The sequence below is a fragment of the Prionailurus viverrinus genome, chromosome D3 (genome assembly GCF_022837055.1).
Source record: "Prionailurus viverrinus isolate Anna chromosome D3, UM_Priviv_1.0, whole genome shotgun sequence".
NCBI classification, from domain to species: domain Eukaryota; kingdom Metazoa; phylum Chordata; class Mammalia; order Carnivora; family Felidae; genus Prionailurus; species Prionailurus viverrinus.
Genome location: NC_062572.1, coordinates 78222524 through 78243837, shown reverse-complemented (window position 1 = coordinate 78243837; position 21314 = coordinate 78222524). Strand labels below are relative to the sequence as shown.

The following is a 21314-nucleotide window of genomic DNA, read 5'->3' as shown; positions in this document are numbered from 1 at the left end:
GGATTCAGGTCCACTGTGATGAAGTCTGGGCTGCTTCACGTGGGAAGTGGAACGAAATACGGTTTGAGAGGACAGCGCAGCACTGCATTACGGGCGTCTGGCCCCGTGGCCTGGCCTCAGCTCAGTGATGGAGCAAGCAGATGGATAGGGGGTTTAGGATCTGTCTAGAAGCTCTGTGAAGGTCATGCATCCACAGGCCCACAGGCTGTTGCAGGAGCGGCACACAGTAGGTGCTCGGCAGAGATCTGCGGACTGAATATAACAAAGCCCTCCTTCCTTGTTTATAAAGGCAAGAAAAATAGAATTTACAAACATCTATAGCCAAGATAAGTTGACACAATCTTGGATGGACTAAAATTTACATAAATGTGACCCAGGTGTTAAACTAAAAGGAGTCTAAGTAATTTGGAGTTTTACAAGTGGAAAGCTGTATCTGAGACTTAACTAAGGGCCAATAACATCTATCTGGCCCCATTAGCTTTTCAGTCCTTCAAGAAGTAATTTAAAAAGCATCTGGTAGAGGCTACACATAGGATCCACCGAGTATTAAAATATCGATGCCATATTTCAGCTCTGAACATAATAGAAAACAGATGTCGTATACAGAGACCTAAGTTTGAGCACATAAAATACTATTGTGATTGAAAGGAAAAAATCAGGACCAATTGTAATGGGTCTAATGGTAATATTGTTCTTTGGGAATCTACACCAATCCGCAGATCTCATCTGGAGCATTTCTGGAGTTAAATAAGTTTTTAATATAACAGCTACACAGACAAAATATATTTATTTTGAAGAGATTAAAAAAAAAACCTTTCTTTCAATAGCTGAGCAGTTTAGTATTTCCAAAATTTTTAGTAGAAAAAATATAGGAACCACCACAAAAATTCCTTGAATAGTAATCTGTTCATTCACAGAATTAAGTTACTTCTACATATAACTCTTCTAGGTGTTATATACACAAGGTTGAGGAAATTTTACCAAATACAGTGATATTTAGAAGTCCAAAAGCAGTCTTATCCGACACTCATCCACGCACACCACATATCTGAATTATAAAACTCTCCCTTCCTAACTGGGACAGGACTGGTAAAGTTTAGGATTCCTTTTAATCATGTTGCCTCTATTGCTTTATTTTATTTCTAAAATCATTCATAATCCGGGGTGCCTGGGTGGCTCAGTTGGTTAGCATCCGACTTTGGCTCAGGTCATGATCTTGCAGTTTGTGAGTTCAAGCCCCGCATCAGGCCCTGTGCTGACAGCTCAGAGCCTGGAGCCTGTTTCGGATTCTGTGTCTCCCTCTCTCTCTGCCCCTCCCCCACTTGCACTCTGTCTCTGTCTCTCAAAAATGAATAAACGTTAAAAAAATTTTAAAAATAATCATTCATAATCCAGGTCTCATAGAAATAAGCCATTGCTTTAATTATATTTTACCTTATTGTGAAAGAAACCTTTGAGTAGAAAAGCTAAAATATGGTACTTAAATAACTTTCTTTTTACTTCTCTAAAATATCTCCAAATGAAACAAGTCTAGATTTTGCTACTCCAAGTCAGTCTTTGAAAATTAGGCCACGTGAGGTGGCTACCAGGGCGGGTCTCGGAAAGAATTTCACATAAAAATTTACCAGCTTCCACTCAATTTGAATCTGTAGTGATAAGCTATCAATCTAATTATCAGTAACAGTTATTATTACAAGAAAAATGAAAAACTTACTCTAAAATAAAATTCTTCATTCCACTTTGGGTTCAGCGTCTGGAAGAGAAATTATCTTGTAATATCTTTTACAGTCTTTGAAACATGAACAGTTATTAGTACAAGGCAGTCCTTATAATTTGCTTGAACATTTTTTTGTGATTAAAAATAACAGCTAAGAGATCTTCAAAATGGCAATAAAAAGAAACAGTCAGTTATTTGAGACTATTCTATAAACCAAACTAGATGGGAAGGGATGTATTTATACAAAAGATGATTCATAGATAAACCACAAATTGCATGCTATGCATCAGAATAATGTCAGGGGCCTACCAAGAGCCATCATCATGAAAACATAAACATATCCTTCAAGAAATTCACATTGCTATCATTATTTCATCAAGAAGTTAATGAACTTTGTTCACGTCCCTCAACCTACCACAAATCTGTTCTGGAGAGCAAGGTAGCAGGTGGCAGAAAGGTGAAAGTATTCACTATTTATGTAAATACTGAAATCTGAGGAATATTTCATAAAGAACAGTACTGATGATCAGATTATAGTACATGAAAAAAACCCGCCAGTTAGGAACCAAAAGTGAATTTTCCCATTTCCCCCCCAAGTAACCAGTTTTTAAAAAAATCTTCACCCCTCTATCCTTCAATCCTTCTGTACCCATTCCTCTGTCTGTCCATCTATCCATCTCCATACCCATCTATCTAAACATTTATCTCACAAGGACATGGAGAGGATACTTTTGTCCTCAGTATGGACAAAAGGGGGACCGCAAGCATCCCTTGAAATGACGATGAGACAGACACTGTGAAAGAATACATACATACACGTTCACGCATTTGGGCACGCATAACACTCTTAAGTACATCTCTCAAAAACCGTATCTAAAACCTGAGACTGAAAAATCACCACCTCACCGAAGGCTGTGTGCGTTTCTAGTCTGAATGGGATTTGCCTTTGTCCATCTGTATCCTTTCAGGCACTAGTACACGAAGGAGCAGAGACCGAACACAAACGAAACGCACCATAAAAAACAACAAACACAGAATTCACACAACACCGAACTGGCTTTTTTCTTTTTCTTTTTCTTTCTTTCTTTCTTTTTTTTTTTTAAACTCAACACTTCGCCCACCCACAACTCAGGAGGGAATCCGATCCGGATCCGAAACGACGGGGCTTCGTACTTCTTCGCTATGAATGGAGCCGGGGATGGTAAGGAGTGGCAGAGAGCAGAGAAGCAGGGAGAGGTGCCAGGCAGGCGGCCGCAGAGGCAGGGCAGGACCGGGCCTGCCGAGGGCTGCTGCGGTCCCCGACCCCGGCGGCCCCCACATGCACGGAGCGACAGGCAAAAAGACAGGGGAGGGAGGAGAGCACGAAGGACCAGGCGGCCGGCCACGAGGCAGGGGGAGGACGGCAGTTCGGAAAACCGAGCGAACGCGCGCAGCACAGAAATACTAACCCGGAGGCTGCGAGCGAGCGAGCGAGGCGCGGCGGCCCCGGCTGCGGCGCTCCACCCGCTACCGCCACCGGGGCGAGGAGGGAGGCGGCGGCCCGCCCCGAGCACGAAAAGCCATCTCGGTACCCCCGGGCGCGGCGCCGCTCGCTCGGGGGCCGCGGTTCCCCGCTCCCTCCGCGTGCGGGCGCCCGGCTCCCCGGCTGGCCCGCGCCGCGAGGCCCCGCCAGGCAGGCGCCCCCGCTCCCCGCGCTGCCGGCTGCCGCAGGGACCGCGCCTAACTCCGGGGAACAAAGGCCTCCGCGCTTCGCGGGAGTCCTCCCGGCTAAGCGAAACCCCGGCTCCTGTTTGCAAAACAGATTTTGAATGCCGGTCACAATGCCAGGTGGAGGACGCTCAACGGTCAGCGGTGCCTTCTGCATACAGAACGACCCCGTCAAGGAGCTCCGGTGTCTGCACAATAGCAGGAGAGTTAGCGTTTTGTTAAAGCCACCGTGTTCTCCAGGAAATGCTTGTCACCCAAAGTAGCAGACGATCCACCCCACAGAGGTGATAGGGAAAATACTAGTAATGGATAAATACTGAAGCGAAGATGAAAACAGTACTTTTGATTTTTTAAAAAAAACCCACACTTTCAATAAATGCCCCCAAATACGGAGTAAAAGCTTATATTTACACACACACACACACACATGCACACACACACGCACGCGCACGCACACACACGCACACACGGAAACGTATAAATAAATTAAAATATAATTATGGAAACATCTGTAATGAAACCGTGTAAGATTTAGAAAATAGATACACATAAATGTATAGTTTGTTAATGGTTTCGTGGAACTAAGCAAATATTTCACTTCCTTCGGTAATATTTGTTTCAAGTAAATGATTACTTTTGTACCTACCGATTTCACAAGCCACTCCACTCCATTCCATTAAATGTGTTTTAAATTACTTTAAATGTCTTCATGAAAAACAACAAGCCAACCAGAACGAACCTTTGCTTTGCTGTATTCTTTGCAGGAGAAAAGACTGCTACCTGTAATAATACTTATTTTTAAGAATATTGTTTTTAAAGTCATTTAACTAAAAGCCAGAATGGATATCTTGAGATAATACTGAAAAGCTTGGTGGTCTATGTTAAATTTATAGATTATAACTGGGAGATGCTTAAAATTAAAATATTGCCAAACTTAAAACATCAGCTTCTACACAGCCAAAGTACTTAATGCAATTGTATTAAATTATGACTTACATGAGATTTAATTAAGGATGGGCACCTACCTTTTTAATTGTTTTTGTCTGTACCAAAGCGAGTTCTCTGTTCTCATCTGCTACGTACAATGAAAGTTTCACATACGGATCACTGTAAGAAAATATTTCAGGATTTAGAGGGATAATACCTTTCATTTAAAAAAAAAAAGTACAAAAAGAAAGTAGACAAAACCTAAATGAAAATGCAAATATCAGTTAATGGCCCAGCTTATGTAAATTGTACAATCTAGACAGTCACATTTTTAACATGCCCACTAAGGAAATTACACAGTAACATTTTCAACATGCCAACTAAGGAAATACACAAGAAAAGTTTCTACTAACAAGAGTCAATGATGCTTATTTAAAAGCAAAATTACCACGAAAACACATGAAACATACACTAACTTTTGATCTTTCCCATTAATTCAAAAGAACGAATCTGCCATATTTCTTTTCCTAAACAGATTCTGAAAAGATTACAAGAAAGATTATTAAAACGGCATATGAAATTTTCTCAGACTAGCAAAACCTAGCAAAAAAAGTTAGTTTGCATCTGATTTATATTCTGATTTCCACTATATAGGTAAAAATGATTGTTCCTTTAATGAAGGTACAACAGGCACTGATCATCTAAACCAACACCTATCATTTTCCAGATTCAAACAAAAACTCAAAACCGAAAGAAGAGTCCAGGAAATCAAAAGAGATTTGCCCAATGTTGTAGATTTCAGTAAAGCCTAGATTAACTGAACACTTTAAGCAAAAAGTATATTAAAAGGACTATTTACGGTAGACTTTCTCCTAAGAGTCTAATTAAGTCCAGTCACATGTTCTGAAAGTCTTACTGACACTGGGATAGCTCAAATCTAGTCAAGCTATCTACCACTCTTTCAGCGTTCAAAACCCAGGTTCTTCTGTTTCACACTGGAGGTCTTGAAAATCATAGATAAGGCTCTCATGCATTCAACCCCCAAATTTACACGCTTCTAATGACATGCAACATGATTTCTATCCAATTTGAAAATAATCCTTCAGTGGCTATGCCATGACTATTAACCCTTACCTTGCAACTTCTAGGATCTTTCCAAAGATTACCTAGAGCATCATAAAATACTTTAGATTGCTTTTTATTCAATACCTCAATAAATATGCCATGAAATCCTTTAAAGAGAGAGAGAGGTGTCATATAATTAAGTTTGGTAATAACAGGACTCCATATCCAAAACAGAAATCAAAAGTCAGTGACTGTTGGTAGATATAGTATTTATTACCCATAAAACGCATCTTAATGGAAGCTACAACAAATCTCTTGCAAAAAAATAAAATAAAATAAAAACCAGCAACAGAATCTGCTTGGTTATATTGTTATCAGTAAGTATTGTTAACATTCTAGTTTAGAAGATGGTATTAGTCATCCTTTGCCTCTTATCCATCAACTATAGATTTATTTGATTAAAGAACATCAAACCCAATGTACCTAGTTCTCCTTATCTGGGCACCGTCAGCCTCAGAATAAAGATGGCTCGAGAGCTAGAACCCAATCTAGGCCTCAATTCCCCAAGAGCACCTTCCTAATTAGGACCGTGGTCTGGTGATGAATCAGGAAGCAATTTCTAAGGTCGAGGCTCTCAGGCTTTAGCTTACCAGAACTGCTGGAGGGGAGGGTAGCAGAAACATGGATCGCTGGGCCCCCCTTCCAAAGACCCCTCCAAAGATCTGGTTAGTCTGAAGTGGGACCCTAGAATTTCTATTTCTAATAAAGTCCAGGGGATGCTGATGCTCTTCATCTAGGAACCACACGCTGAAAACCACTGTTCCAGGTAGTATTAGAAAAGACTATTTTTTTTAGCTATAGAAGCTGATTTTCTATTTCCAGCCACCAAGCTATTGCTAAAAAAAGCTCAAGGTCTGATATCTCTGTTATCTCAAAAACAGGCTCTGAGTCTGCCATGAAGATGAATGTGTGCACACGCACACACACAAGCCCAGGCCATAGAGAACACCATCAACACTGCTGACTCCCATCTCTTGTTTTCATGGCCCTTGGCTACCACGACTGCTGCCTGTTACCTAATTGCAGTAAGGACTTGAGCATTCACTTGAACGACGTGCACACTCTTCTACTAATCATTTATTTGCTCTGGTTTGAATCCCCCCAAATAGTTCACAGTAAGTGATGGGTGCAGTTGGGAATTGAGAGTGTGTTCCCTGAGTGGGACAAGGTCTCCCAGCTGTGACACGAAGACCCGTCTATCCATGTCCCGAGTGCTCATCCAGGTTGAGGTAGGTACTAGGGTGTCGGGATGAAAGAGCAACCAGGAAGCTCCCCGGAAGAGAGTGCTGCACGAAGAGAGAGTCACAAGTGTGGGACTTGGTAACAGGAGATGTAAGTTTAAGGGGAGGGAGCACAGGGCACAGGACGAGCCAAGTTCAAGGCTAAGCAGAGTCACCCACACTGGCTCCAGGTTCTTCCTCCCTTTCTGATGGTACAGCATACCCTTCATAGCAACAGACATTTAATGAGCACCAACTACCTTCCGAAGACTCTGCTAGGAGCAGACAGGAGTGAACAACAAAAAATGATTAAAACAACGAAGGTCATTAACGGGCATTTACGCGTGGCCCTCAGCTAAGTGAGGATGACGGCGCTTTCCCATTTCAGCAAGGTGAACGGTACCAGAGCACAGAGCTGCGATATGGGATGGGGCATCGAGCGTCAGCACATGAGCAGGAAGACGCCAGAGCAGCCTGAACAGTAATCGATACCACCTAAACCGTGAGCACGAACGAACGGCACCAGTGCCACCATTACAGCCGCCAGTCCCACAAGCCAAGCACGTCACCATCAAGCACCCCGTCTGTGCTGTCGCACGCGAGACGTGCGCGGTATCTCATCGGATCCCCAGTGCAAGCTTATTACGTTGTCACATTTTCCAGGTAAGAAAAGGAGACGGAGAAATCAAGCTTGCCCGAGGTTACAGAGTAAGCAGGGGAGAGTGGGAAGGGAGGCAAGTCGTCTGCTCCAGAATGCGCCTCTCCGGGTGCGTGCTACGCAGCCCTGCGGCAATCCGCTGTTGCTGACCAGCAACAGAGCCGGCCGGGAGGCACGTCTAGGGGCAGGAGTTCCCCAAAGTCTGCCAAGTTGGAAAACATTTTGTACTGTGACTGCTACGACGACCTAATTTTTATCTTTGCTGTTGTCGTGCCTGGTGGAAGATCAAGACGCTCGGGCCCGAGTGTCTACTTTGGGGAAGGCCACACCTGGAGATCTTATCTGCTTCTCAACACCCCCAGATAACCAGCTGGGTACCTCGGACAAGTCACTTTAACGCACTGAGCCTCAGTTTTCGTTACCTCCAAAATAAAGGGGTTAGACTCAATCAGGGGTTTGCAAACTGCAGACTCTATCTACAGAGCCTTAGTTTTTGCATAACCCTCTCAGGATAACTACAGGCTACCAGTTCTGCCGTAATCTGTTTTCTCTATTGGGTTTCCAAGTTAGAATTTTTTTGGACAGGGTCCTGTAATTTTTTAAAAAAAGTTTTAAACTACTGGACTGCATGATCTCTTTTAGTTAGAATATTCTGAATCTCAGAACAATTCAAACTCACTTCTCATCACTCGGTATAACTACAGCCCATCCCATCCTAAGTAAACACAGCTAGATACAGGAGGAATAGGGAATAAAGCCTGAATCTCTACTAAGAGGTTTTCTCAGAGCATAAAAGGTGAAGCCCACAGTTTTGAGTTCAAGAAATCACTCTCGATCAACACCGGGCTGAATCTTCCGGAACATGTTACCAGCTTCTAGCCAATCTACCTGCTGGGTATCAAAAACATATTACCTAAGCAACAAGCACAACACAACAGGCATGTGTAGGTGTATGTTTGTGCACGTGAGTCCAGGGCAAGGGAATGAAGGCCATCCGGGGTTAAAACAACACCTGAGCGTTTGAGAAGAAGCTGGTGGTGACGTCTGCTGTCCCTGGACGGCCTTCATTTCTGAATGTGACGTTCTGCAGGAGTGGAGAGAGGAAGAATTCCATTTCCAGACTCTTTTTCACACCTGACTCCACATAAGCCCTCCAGTAAGGACAGCAGTTCTGGAAGACTCTCTGCCCTCTGAAGTTCTACCTCCATATATTCCCTACCTTTGCAACAAAAGGCTAATTGAGTCTGGAGGTCAAGGCTTAGTTAAGACTTACTTCTCCATCAGGACGTTTAGGAAAGACACCCAAGCAGCTCATCAGAAGCTACCATTAAGGGGCGTAGATATGGGGTATAGGTTTAGGGGTAGAGAGTTCTGGTTTTCATGTGACTACTTATAGGCTGGAGATGATTTTGTTGTTGGAGGTAACCATCAATACATACGACTTTGAGAAGAACAAAACAGGGGTGCCTGGGTGGTTCAGTCGGTTGAGCATCCATCCGACTATTGATTTCAGGTCAGGTCATGATCTTGAGGTTCGTGAGTTCGAGCCCCATGTTAGGGCTCCGTGCTGACAGCACAGAGCCTGCATGGGATTCTCTCTCCCCCTCTGCCCATGCCCTACTGATGCTCTCTCAAAATAAACAAACTTAAAACACACACATACACACACACACACACACACACACACACACACACACACACACACACACAGGTAGGACAGAATAGGTAGGACATGGAAGGAAACAGGCAGGAGGACCATCCCTCCCTCCTCTAATGGTGCTTCTTCTCCATCTGATGCCCTTGACCATTTCCACTGGAGTCTCAAATCTCAGCTGCATCAACTGAGTGACCTTCAGACAGTCACTTGACCACTCTTAACTTCAGACTGTTCACGCATGAAATGGGAACAGTTCAGAGGGCTATATTAGTATTAGCACACTCAGCACCAGGCACACAGTGTAAGTGCCTTACCAACGACAGCCATTCTAATCCTGAATCCGTGCTTTCCTCTCTCATGAGACTTCTGAGGTTCTCTGTTGCTCCTTCTGACCCCCCACTTCTGCTGTGATTGCTGATTTGACGGGCCACTGACTACCTCCTAGTGCAAACTGGGGGCTGGCCAACCCTGGCACACCAGGTTCCATGCCTCCTCATTATCCTACTGCGGGGTAGCCCCACGGGCATCTGGGTGCGGACAATCAAACTGCTCATCACAGTTACGGCAAAGCTCAGAAGTCACTCCTGGCAACTAGTTACTATCCTGGTGGCTGATGTTTAGGACAACTCAGGGCCAGCATGAACATTACTCTCTGAGAAGCTCCATCCTTGTGCACTAGGAGAGACATTCTATTTCACAAACCTTTGGCCTTCTCTGCACAGTAAAGTAGTTTAGGCACCACGTTCTTTCTTTTCAGCCTTTAAAAGGAGATGACAAACTGATAGCATTTAAACATCCTCTTTTACTGAGTGACTACTCTATTCTCAGGCAAGGAGACAAGCAATGAATATGAAAGACACTGTCCCTGCCCCCATCTGAACCGGACACAGAGAGGTAAAGCAATGACTCAGACAGGGTGTGCCAGGTACCCAGGAATACAACACTCCACAGCAGTGGTTCCTGACCTTGTGCTCACCAGGGTTACCTGTCGTCGGGTGCCTGTCCTCACTCCAAGCCGCCCAGATCAGAATTTCTGGGGTTGAGACTTGGGATTCTGCATTTACCAGATGTCCCGCATGATTTCCGCGCATTGGTCAATGTTGTTGCCCCTCCCAGAGGGGCGTCTGAGGCCAAGAAGGGGAAGAGCATAACCAAAGGTCCAGTGGCAGGCTGGAGCCGGGGGGTGGGGGGTGGGGGGCAGCTGGAGAGTGCGCCCTGGCTCAAACCACAAGGAGCCTTGTATGCAACTAAAGAGCTGGCCACTGCCACTAGGGGTCAATCCTGGCTCCCCTTACTTGTAGCTCTAGGACTGCTGAAAGCTTATATAGCCTCTTTGTGCCTCAGTTTCACCATTTACGTAATGGGGATAATAGCAGTACTTGCTTTTATTACAAGGAGGCTGTCAGTAAGATTAAAATGGCAATGACACCTGCCATGTAGGAAGCACTCCACACACGTTAGCTGCCTCTGCCATGACGTCACTATTAGCACTGAGTTGCTGAAAGGGAAGATTCTCGATCAGACTCATGACAAGGAGATAAAGCAGCAGCGGGCACACCAGCTGGAAGGCTTCTGCACCAAGGACTGACAAAGGTCTAAACACAGCAAGCAGCAAGGATCAAAAACAAAGGACTCGGAGCAGCCGGGAGGCGTGCTCCAAACGCCTGGGTGGTCACTGAAAGCGGTGAGGAGGTCAGTTGAGGAGGGTTGCCAACCTCTAACTTATGGGCCTGGGTGACCGTGCATAGTCTCAGGCTACAGACCAGTACTGGGGCTTTAATCCCTTACTGAGCCAGCAACATCACCCACCGAGGAGGGGTATGCACCCGCTGACAAGGCAGCTCTACCCTTTGGAGAGAAGCCCATGAATTCCAAGGCACCACCTATGACCTTGGCTTTATAACCAAGGTCTTTTACACAGCTCTTGAAATTTTAGGCCATCACACAAGAGGCCCTGAATCTTTTGCTTCCTGCCCATGATGGTGCATTTGTACTTAGGTCTGCAAGGGCATATCAAACACTAGGGTCTGTCCTCAGAATCCTAAGGATTTAATGTTATTTACGTGAGGAGTCTGAAAGTTAGAACTGGCCTCCCGAGGTCCATGTCTGAATGGGGCAAACCACAAAATGCATCTGAAGGCTCTCAGGTTCTTCTGTATTTTTCACAGTCTGTAAATTTCAGAAGGGAAAATGAGCCGGGAGAGCCCGGCTGCTCACTCACCAATAAGACCCCTCACATGTGCACAGATGATTTTCGAGGGAAAAAACTGAAAGGTGTTATCACTGTGTCTTGCACGAATCAGATACCAGAAACTGCATGAAATCAAAGGCTAGAAGATAGATCCTGTGAACCGGAATGAAATCTTTAGGAGTCTAACAAAAGCCGAGGTGCTCGACCAAAAAATTCACGAGCACCTGCTCTCTCCCGAGAAGTCACTAACACACCTTGGTCGAAAAAGCCCATCCCGATCTTGCAAAACTGCTGAGCACAGAGCATTGAAATTGTTGTCCCATTCACCCCCAGCATGGAGCCCAGTGCTGAAAATTCTGTTTCCCCTCTCCTTGGGTCTCTTTTCCACTATTCTTTCAGGGACAGGAATTCAGAGACGGGTGTCATTCCACCTTCGTCACCATTAGGCAAAAACAAAACAAAACACTTACCCTAGCGAGGACAAGCCCGTTTCTCAGGGAGAGATGAAAATAAGACCACCCGGGTTTGCCTACTGCTCAACCTTTAGAGCGACCACGAGCGAGGACAGTTAGTCTGAGGCGACATTAATGGAGCGATGCTCGGCCCTCTCCATCTGGCAGACTCACATGTCCCATAACAAACAAGAATGTGTAAAGGCTAATCCTTTCGCACAGATTATTTACTTATTTTTGTCAGACTAAATAGTCTTTGTGGAGATCCATACGTTTTAGAGGAGGCAGGGCAGTGAGGAGGAGAAGGGGCAGGAGGGCAGGGTTGCCTCCACTGGGCAGAACATTCAAGATGGATCACGTTCGGGCTGCAGCCAGGTTGGAATGGCATGGCCTCTTCCCCCAGCTATAAAAGTGTCCTTCTAAGATACTTGGCTATCAGAGGAGTAATGACAAAGGTCTTCATTTTTCAACCATTTTTCCCTCCTAAGGGAACACCGAACTATAACCTAAAGGAAGCAAGAATTCTGTCCTGTAACAAAGAGGTTAAGTTCATTGAGGTTACGCTCCATATGTGACTGGGACAGCTTGTGCAAGGGTTGTGTCTATTTTCCCTAACAGCCAAGAACAGAGGTCTCGAGTAGCACATTATGTCGTGCCATTCACCATATTTGTTTGGACTACCTGAGGCATCTGACAGAGACTTAGCTGACCCAGAGAAAGTCTCACTGGAAAACCTATTTGCTGAAGATTTTCCTCATTCTTTTCCCCTGCTACTATTACAGCCAGTGTTGCATAAATTACTGACATCTACAATCAAGACACAGCACAAAATAAGGAAAGATATTACCTAGAAAGTGTGAGAGAGTAAAACCCAGGAATTTAGCAATGTTATTGAAACTGAAGATTTTACTCTAACAAATTGCCAAAGATGTAAAAAAAGGGAGCACTTTCTGAAGAGGCAGGCATCTTAATGTTCTACTACTGGAAAGAAATTCTTACAAGGTTTCTGGAAAGCAACATGGCAGCAGGTATCCAGCACCAAGAGTTGACGCCTTTGATTCAACTTATTTCTAAGGATGAATCCCCAAGAAATAACCAGACATGCAAGCAAATACTGATGTGCAAAAGATACTCATTACAGCATCATGTATAAAAAGAAATTAGAAGCAAACTTTCAGCCCAGTAGGGAAGTGATTCAATACATTCTGGTGTAATCATGTGCTAGCATATGAAACCGCGAAAATCATGTCTCAAATAACGTTTTTAAAGTTTATTTATTTTGAGAGAGAGAGAGAGAGAGAGAGAGAGAGAGTGAGAGTGCACGCAAGACAGAAAGAGAGAACGAGGGAGGGGGGGCAGAACGAGAGGGAGTCAGAGGATCTGAAGCTGATCTGTGCTATCAGCACAGAGCCCGATGCTGGGCTTGAACTCACGAACCATGAGATCATGACCTGAGTGGAAGTCAGACGCTTAACTGACTAAGCCACCCAGGCGCCCCTCAAATATTTTTAAATGGGAGAAAATAATCATAGTCTAACACTAAGGAATAAGCAGGATCTAAAAATGCGGCTAATTCTACATACACATACAAACAAAGTAATGGGGGCGCCTGGGTGGCTCAGTTGGTTGAGCGTCCGACTTCGCTCAGGTCACGATCTCACGGTCCGTGAGTTCGAGTCCCGCATCAGGCTCTGTGCTGACAGCTCAGAGCCTGGAGCCTGCTTCAGATTCTGTGTCTCCCTCTCTCTCTGGCCCTCCCCCCGTTCATGCTCTGTCTCTCTCTGTCTCAAAAATAAATAAATGTTAAAAAAAAAAAAATTAAAAAAAAAAACAAAAAAAAAAACCAACAAAGTAATGGAGGGGTCCCTGGGTGGCTCAGTCAGCTGAGCGTCCGACTTCGGCTCAGGTCGTAATCTCACAGTTTGTGGGTTCAACCCCATGTCGGGCTCTGTGCTGACAGCTCAGAGCCTGGAGCTTGCTTGAGATTCTGTGTGTGTCTCTCTCTCTCCCTCTCTGCCCCTTCCCTGCTCGTGCTCGGTCTCTCTGTCTCGCAAAAATAAATGTTAAAAAAAAAGTAATGGAGAAAACCATAGCTAAAGTTAATAGCTGTTCTCTCTAGATAAGTTTATGAATTATGCTGATTTTCTTCTTCATAGTTTTTTTTCTGAATTTTCCACTGTGAGCAAGTACTATTTTTATAAATGCAAAAAAGTTATGAAAATACCAATAACAGTTACACATATGCTTCAACCATAACAAACTCTTTGACGAGGCAGTGAAACCTGTAATTTCACTGCTAGTCTACATTTCAGTAAAAACCCAAAAGGGCTTCAAAAAGATTTTTTTTCTACCCAGAAAATTGCCTTAAATGGATGACTACTGAAGATTTTTGAAAGAATACGCATATACGTTCCAGTCTTTGAGACTTAATGAAAGGCATGAAAGGTACTTTGAAATACATCACTCGTTACAAATAATGGCAATGACTTACTCTGTACGTTCTTTCAACAAATACAAGACAGCAGTGGGGCAGTTTAGAGACCAATGAATTCTTATGTTGGCTCAAGGCAGGTTAAGAGAGGCATTACAATTTTACAGCTTAGGCATATTCTGTGAAACTGGTGAAAAAGAATACGCTTTTCAATGCTTTAGTTGTGATTTTGTGGTTGGGAGCAATGAGGGACTTCACCCTATCCTACAACCTTTCCCATCTCCTAAGCCTTGAAATTGCTAGTCGGGACTGACTCTTGGTCCCATGCCATCTACAACCAGTCGTGGGGGGGAGGGGGGTCCTCAGATTGGGGTCCCCGAGAATCCTGGAAGCCTAGAAGGGTCGGGGGGTGTAATTGCAGGCCCAGCTGTCTACCTCTAACACATATATACATAATTTGTTGACATCTCTGTAGACATGGAACAGCTCCTGAAAACATTTAAAAGAGTTTGTTTAAAAAAAACACAAAACCAACTATTTAAAACCAATGTTTTCTTACGTTCTAAGAGTATAACTATTGTTCACTGCATATAGTCACCAGAAAAAAACTTTCACCTATAAACTGTAAATTTTCATACAGTAGCCTTTGTCTCCAGCATACTCTATTATGTACTTTCCCCACATACAGGCAACTATCAAAGGTTAAGAAAACACTTCCTTCTAGTAAAGCTTTAACAGAGTGGAGAGCAGCTCACAAAGCCATAAAGGAGGGACAACAAAAACAGCTCCCTTTTCAGAACCTGTCTAGTAAATGATTTAATTCCTCAAATAGTCACTGAGTGTCCACCATATGCAAAGGACAATGCAATGGAGGAGGTCAAAGAAATGGGGGGCAGGGGAACAGAGACAAAGAGTCACAGAGGAGATGGGGCCCTCAAAGAGGTAGTCTACCCCTCCCCTCCACAGAAAACAAAGTCAGACAAGAAGGAAGGTACATACTGCAAATGCTGCCTTTATGAAGTTGGCTGTGCATATTAAGAACTGAAAGAAGTGGGGTCCCTGGGTGGCTCGGTTGGTTGGGTGTCCGACTTCAGCTCAGGTCATGATCTCACGGTTTGTGGGTTCGAGCCCCACATCAGGCTCTGTGGGGCTCTTTGCTGACAGCACAGGCTCTGTGCTGACAGCTCACAGCCTGGAGTCTGTTTCGGATTCTGTGTCTGTCTGTCTGTCTGTCTGTCTGTCTCTCTCTCTCTCTGCCCCTCCCTGGCTCGCACTGTCTCTCTCTCAAAAACAAACACACATTAAAAAAAAAAAAAAAAGAACTCAAAGAAGCTGTAAGTTTTTATGATTATTCTAAGACAATCAGAAATGCAGGGAATATCTTATGAACAGAGGTAATAACTTCCAGTATCATTTATCAAGTACTTCCTGGATGAATGGCATTGTATTTTGTGTCTTATGTATACACCATCTCTAATCCCTGAAACAGTCCTGGCAAGGAGGATGTTAGTGACCCCATTTCATGAATGAGGAGAAGATATCCTAACATATATATATGTACATATGAAATGCTATGGAGCCATTAAGTAGGTATTAATGAACTTGATTTAGTTGCCTGTGCTTTGTCTAAAAATAAAGTTAAAATTGTATATCATCACAACGATAAACGCAAATATAACCACTGCATTATAAATATACCAAACTATAAAATAGTGTTTATTACTATATTAAGGAGACCATGAGACCATGAGGGATTTTTTTTCCTTCCTCTCATTTCTCCATAAAGCCCAAATAGCAGAGCTATGTTACTGTTCAGTTGGGACGCCGAGACGGGAGGTCACAGCCAGTCCCAGAGTGGCCACCGCCATCCCACCACCCCCACCCCCGCTCCAGAAATGGTCCCAAATGGCAGCAACTAGAAAATTCAAGTTAAAAATATCGTGTGTGTGCCGATAAAGTAGGTATAGAGGCATTTACAGTTTTCGCCTCAATCCCTGATTTAACAGCCACCTTCCTTTTTAAGCAACAGAGTAAAGACGTCTCAAAGGGCCTTGAAAGAAAAGTCTGGAACACAGTAAGTGGAGTAAAAGGGACTATCTGTATTCCCATTCGTCCTGTTGGCGAAGTCTGCTTCATCGTCATTGTATCAGCACGCGTCTTCCTGTGGGGCCCACGCCAGTGAAGCAATGTGTAATGACTAGGTCACAGCACCTTTGTATTATCTCTTTAGGAGGGTCTTAAAATCCACTCTGCCAAAGGCCTCAACTGTTAGCCCCCATGCACATCTAAGGGAGGGAGCAATTCAAATATGCTTTTGAGAGACATTACCCATTTTCCCAACTGATGAGATAAGACTTCGCACAAGAATCTATCTTCTGAAAAAGTAATTCAGGAATGTGGGGGCACAGGCACCTACTCACACGCAGGGAGCATTCCGCAACCTAAGGGTGTTTGGAAAGTTGAGGGGGCTTACCGCCTAATGTAAGTGAATATCCCACAATAAGGCATCTAGAGATCAAAAGATCTGCACTTCTCAGACTAGAAATGGACCAACAAAATGAAAACTCCTCTGACCGTCCTCAAGTAGTACAGTAGTATTGTCTTTCTTCTTCTTTTTTTTTTTAATGTTTATTTATTTTGAGAGAGAGAGAGAAAGAAAGACAGGGAGCAGGGGAGGGGCAGAGAGGGATGGAGAGAATCACAAGCAGGCTCCCAGACAGCATGGAGCCCGACATGTGGCTCAATTCCATGAACCGCAAGATCGTGACCTGAGCCAAAATCAAGAGTCAGACGCTCAACCAACTGAGCCACCCAGACGTTCCGATGTTGTCTCTTGATAAGCAATGACATTATGAAAATCTTCAGCCAAACAAGACCATTATATCAAACATAATTACAATTACGTAATTTCATAATTTCAAGTGGCCATGACAGTTCAGAGGTATTTTTAATCATTGTCTTCAACCTTTATAACTAGTCACATTTGTAGCCTCTCCAGGACTAGCCCAGCATAAAACAGTAGACAATAACCCAAACATACAGGGGCCCTAATTTTGAGGATCCGGGGTAACTGTAACCATAGAGTATGCACACTAAAAATACGTAACTCGGGTTCACTTTGTATAAACTTTAAATACTCCTCAGATGCTCTGGCTGAATACAAAACTATGTAATGAATCATCTCCCCATTCCTCCCCTCCCCTGCCCCCAGCCCACCGTCTCAGATATGGTTCCATGAACAAAAATTCTATCTGGAAAACACTTTTTTTACCTGAGCACCCATTTTTAAAAACGCATGCACACACGCAAAAAGCCCTACTACCGTTATTTAAGAAGAGTATATGGTCTTTATCATTAAATTATCTGTGGCATTTAATTCATTTTAAAAAACCCAGGAGAATGTCCATGCGTAATAAACCCATGTGACAGTATAGCCTCGCTATAAAAACACACTTTCAAATTTACCAGTGAAATTCTGTCATTATCAGTCTTCACCGATCTTAAAGATTTAAGTAGCTATTCTATGTATTTAACTGAGTAATCAGCATAACCCCAAAGCCATACGTTTTCAAAGACCAATTTATCTCTATCATGCTTGTGTATTCACTGACCACAAGCTCCATAGAATTCATTCCTGCCTGCCAAAGTGTTATCAACTCTAAATGTTTATGTAAATAAATATACCTTTGTTTTGCACAAAGGGTAATGAGCTTCCAGAACTCCAAAGAAGAAAAATAGACAGGAATTCCAAGTAGTTCAGGCAGAAACTGTCTGGGCGGGGCAAACATGTTAATAGCAGGTGCATAAATGGCTATCAAGAAAGAGTGCAATCCACCAGGCTCTCCCACGTAGCAACAGACAGGAGAGCCATATCCTCTCCCCAGTACCTTCCTCCAGGCTCCCGCTGACAGAATCCCGAGCTGGCTGAAAATAGGCTTCAATCTTACAAGTCCTTTGGATCCTCAGTGATCGTGGGCCTAAATGCTAAATCATCCCCAAAGAAGTTCTTTGAAAACCATACAGTCCGACTCTTAGGATTTAAGCACCTTTTATAGTCTAGTAGAAATAGAAATTCGCTCCATCTATCAACCATCCAGGCCAGAGAAGGCAATCTATGTGGGGCACCACGTCACCACATAAGAACCCTTGTGGCACAGAGGATACCGCTCCGACAAAAAAAAATTGGGAAGTTGGGGAGATTTATCAAGGAAACCTTCTGACATTCCCCACGTGTGCTGCCCATCCTGTCACAAGTTGGCTCCCCCTTGCCACACCCCCCCTCCCCGTCTACACTTCACCTTTGTCCAGGTACCTACTTCGATCTTGCTCTCACTTGGCAGTCCCTATACTGATGGTGTCTGCCCTCCGTAAATATTAACCAGAGCAACTGAGAATACGTACACGTGCCCTGTCTGCCGTACGTGCACCATGAAGAAGCCTCAAAGGCAGATGGGTCTGTTCTCTAGCACACAGCATCACCACACTGGCTGTGACCTGGGGATTAGAAATTCCTAGAGCAGAGATTCTCAAACCATGGCGGCCATCAGAATCACCCGGAGGGCTGACAAAAACACAGGCTGGTGGGCCCCCGTCCGAGTTGCCAATTCTGACCCAAGGTAGAACAGGACGGTACTCTGCATCTCTAACAATTTGCTCATCTGGGCACCACACTTTGGGAACCACGGAGACTCCACTTTTCCTCTTTGTTTCTCCAGGATCCAGAAGCACAATGGGTCCATTCAACTCAGTTTTTCCCTTCCCGCCATCCAATCACCCCTAGAGGGTGGGAAGAGGGTACAGCCTCACCTCTACTGGATGCCAAGGTCTTTGACACCCGACCGTGCCCTTGTTTACTGGGATGTAGGAAGGGCAATCTACAAGGCCTACCTGTCATTTTCATTAACCAGCCAGTACTGCTTTTTGTTTATTTTCGAGCAAAGGTGAGTGGGTTCTTGCCTGTTTAAAAACACACCATTGTCTAATGAGAAAACAGTTACAAGTACCCTGGAATAACACAAGCCTGTCAGGCATTCTGTTCTAAAGGAAATAAGGCAGGGGAATCTGAGAGGTGATGCTTCGGTCAGCCTCTCTGGTCTTACATGAGACAGGTAGGATGCGGACACCTGCTCATCTACTTCTCTCATGGTTCGAAAGAAAAATCAATCCAACTCAAACTTCAAATGAAGACTAAAGATACATTCTCTTTTTTTTTATACTTTAGTTCCCTTTACCCCCAAATGTATCAAGTTAGGAGCCTTAAAACACAGGTGCACAGACACAGAATGGCACTGAAATCAGCCAGTGTGGGAGCAGACCCAGTGTGGGAGCAGTCATCGCTCTTCAGGAACATTGAGGCCAACTCCTTGGCTAATCCCACCTGTGTCTTTGTGCTCATGAAGGAACACCGCTGGTCCAACAGAGGAACTTGGAACTCAAAGCCAAAGCAGAATCAACACTGAGCCGTGCCAACCTGGGAAAGACAGCCAATTCTCAAGTAGAGAACTACTCAGGGAGCTCGGCCTTTATTAACTAAACAGAGGAAAGGATACTTTTAATGAACTCGGAAGAGCGTTGGCTCCCACAGCACAGCTGGGCTACGCCTCTGCTGTCATGGTCACCGCACGCTTCGGGACACTGGGACTGAAGGGGACACACGGAGACAGGTGTTCAGCACCCCTCTGGCCGCCACAGAGATGGTCACGGCCGAGACCCCCCGTGGTCTCAGGAGCAAAGGTCGGGCAGAGGGAGGTGCCGTGTGGACCGGTAAACCGAGGGTCTGCTGAGAGCAAGCCTCGGGCAAACAGGGAAGCGTGGGGGGAGAAGGGGGACCTGAAGCCAGCTGCGTGTTCTGCTCAATGGGTCCTAGGCACATAAACACTAACCGCTCTACCTCCCAGCATTTACTCTGTGCCCAGCACTTTCTGCATGATCTTTCCTTTAGCCTACTTAGTAAGAGTATAGACTTCTCAGGGTGGGAGTGACCGCAGTCCTGGTCGTACCTCAGGAGCCAACCCTAAGTGCAGCTCTCACTACAAGAATCTGTCTTCTTCTCGCACGCAAGACTGTCTGAGCAAAGGGGTTCCTCCCTCCCTTGAGGTTAGGAGGAGACGTGGAAGCTTCTGAAGTCTCAACAAGCAGCCCCAAGAGTGGTGCTCCTTCAGTGACATAGCTGCCAGGGATGGGGAGCACCAGGAAAGCCCTGAGGCTGAGGTCTTGAACTTGGCACACACCTGAACACAGAAAGAAGGGAGTAGGTCATCTTGAACAATTCCCTGGGTGATAGGCTAAATCGTGCCCCACCCCCACTCCCACGACAAAAGACAGGTAAGTTGAAATATCCCAGTATCTCGGAAGGCGACCTTATTATGAAAGAGGGTCTTGGAGCACCTGGCTGGCTCCATCGGTTAAGCGTCCGACTTCAACTCAGGTCGTGATCTTGCGGTTTGTGAGTTCGAGCCCCGCATCGGGCTCTGTGCTGACAGCTCAGAGCCTGGAGCCTGCTTCGGATTCTGTGTCTCCCTCCCTCTCTGCCCCTCCCCTGCTCGTGCTCTGTCTCTCTAAAAAAGGAATAAAATGAAAAAATTAAAAAGGGCCTTTATAGAAGTAATCCAGTTAATATGAGGTCATCAGGGTGGATCCTAATCCAACAGAATAGAGTCCTAGTTAAGAGAAAATTTGCACAGATGTGCACGTAGGAAGACGATGTGAAGACACACAGGGACAGAGGGACGCAGCTACAGGCTAAGACATACTGAAGATCACCAGCCAACTCCAGAACAGAACGGAGGCACGGAAGGTTCCCCCAGAGCCCCCAGAGGGAGCACGGCTCTGCTGACACCCGGATTTCTGGCTTGCAGCCTCCAGGACTGTGAGACAATGCATGTCTAGGTTTTAAGCCACCCAGTCTGTGGTTCTTTATTACAGCCCTAGGAAGTCACCACTCCCTTAAAGCCGGTCTTTATCAACAACACTTGGAGCCGAATGTGTTCTAGAACACTTACTCCTTTCTCATTTTAGAAAGATGACTCTATTTGAATTCTGACCTAACGTTCCCAGGAGGGGTTTGGGGCAAGCCCCACAATCAAATGTTAGATCTGTGCAGTATGTATGAATAGTTCTATCGAGTGTTCTACATAAACACCAGAAACACTCAAATCTGCTCAGGTCCGGTGTTGTCATCAAGTGAGTTTCCTACAAACTTACAAAAATGTCCCAAGTTGCCAGGGCTT

General features: G+C 44.8%; 1 protein-coding gene across 10 annotated transcripts in view; it reads right to left on the bottom strand.

The window, feature by feature from the left end:
• NEDD4L (NEDD4 like E3 ubiquitin protein ligase) overlaps positions 1–21314 on the bottom strand; it is a 341323-nt gene that overhangs the window by 148833 nt on the left and 171176 nt on the right. For 9 of the 10 annotated variants that reach the window (XM_047827471.1, XM_047827472.1, XM_047827475.1 and 6 more), the window contains 2 exons: positions 4450–4531; positions 1715–1753 (listed from right to left, as the gene is read on the bottom strand). The exons of the other annotated variant lie outside the window; for it this stretch is intronic. In XM_047827471.1, coding sequence (XP_047683427.1) covers positions 1715–1753; positions 4450–4531 — 121 coding nt within the window. The remainder of the gene's footprint in view (positions 1–1714; positions 1754–4449; positions 4532–21314) is intronic. 10 annotated transcript variants of the gene reach the window in all.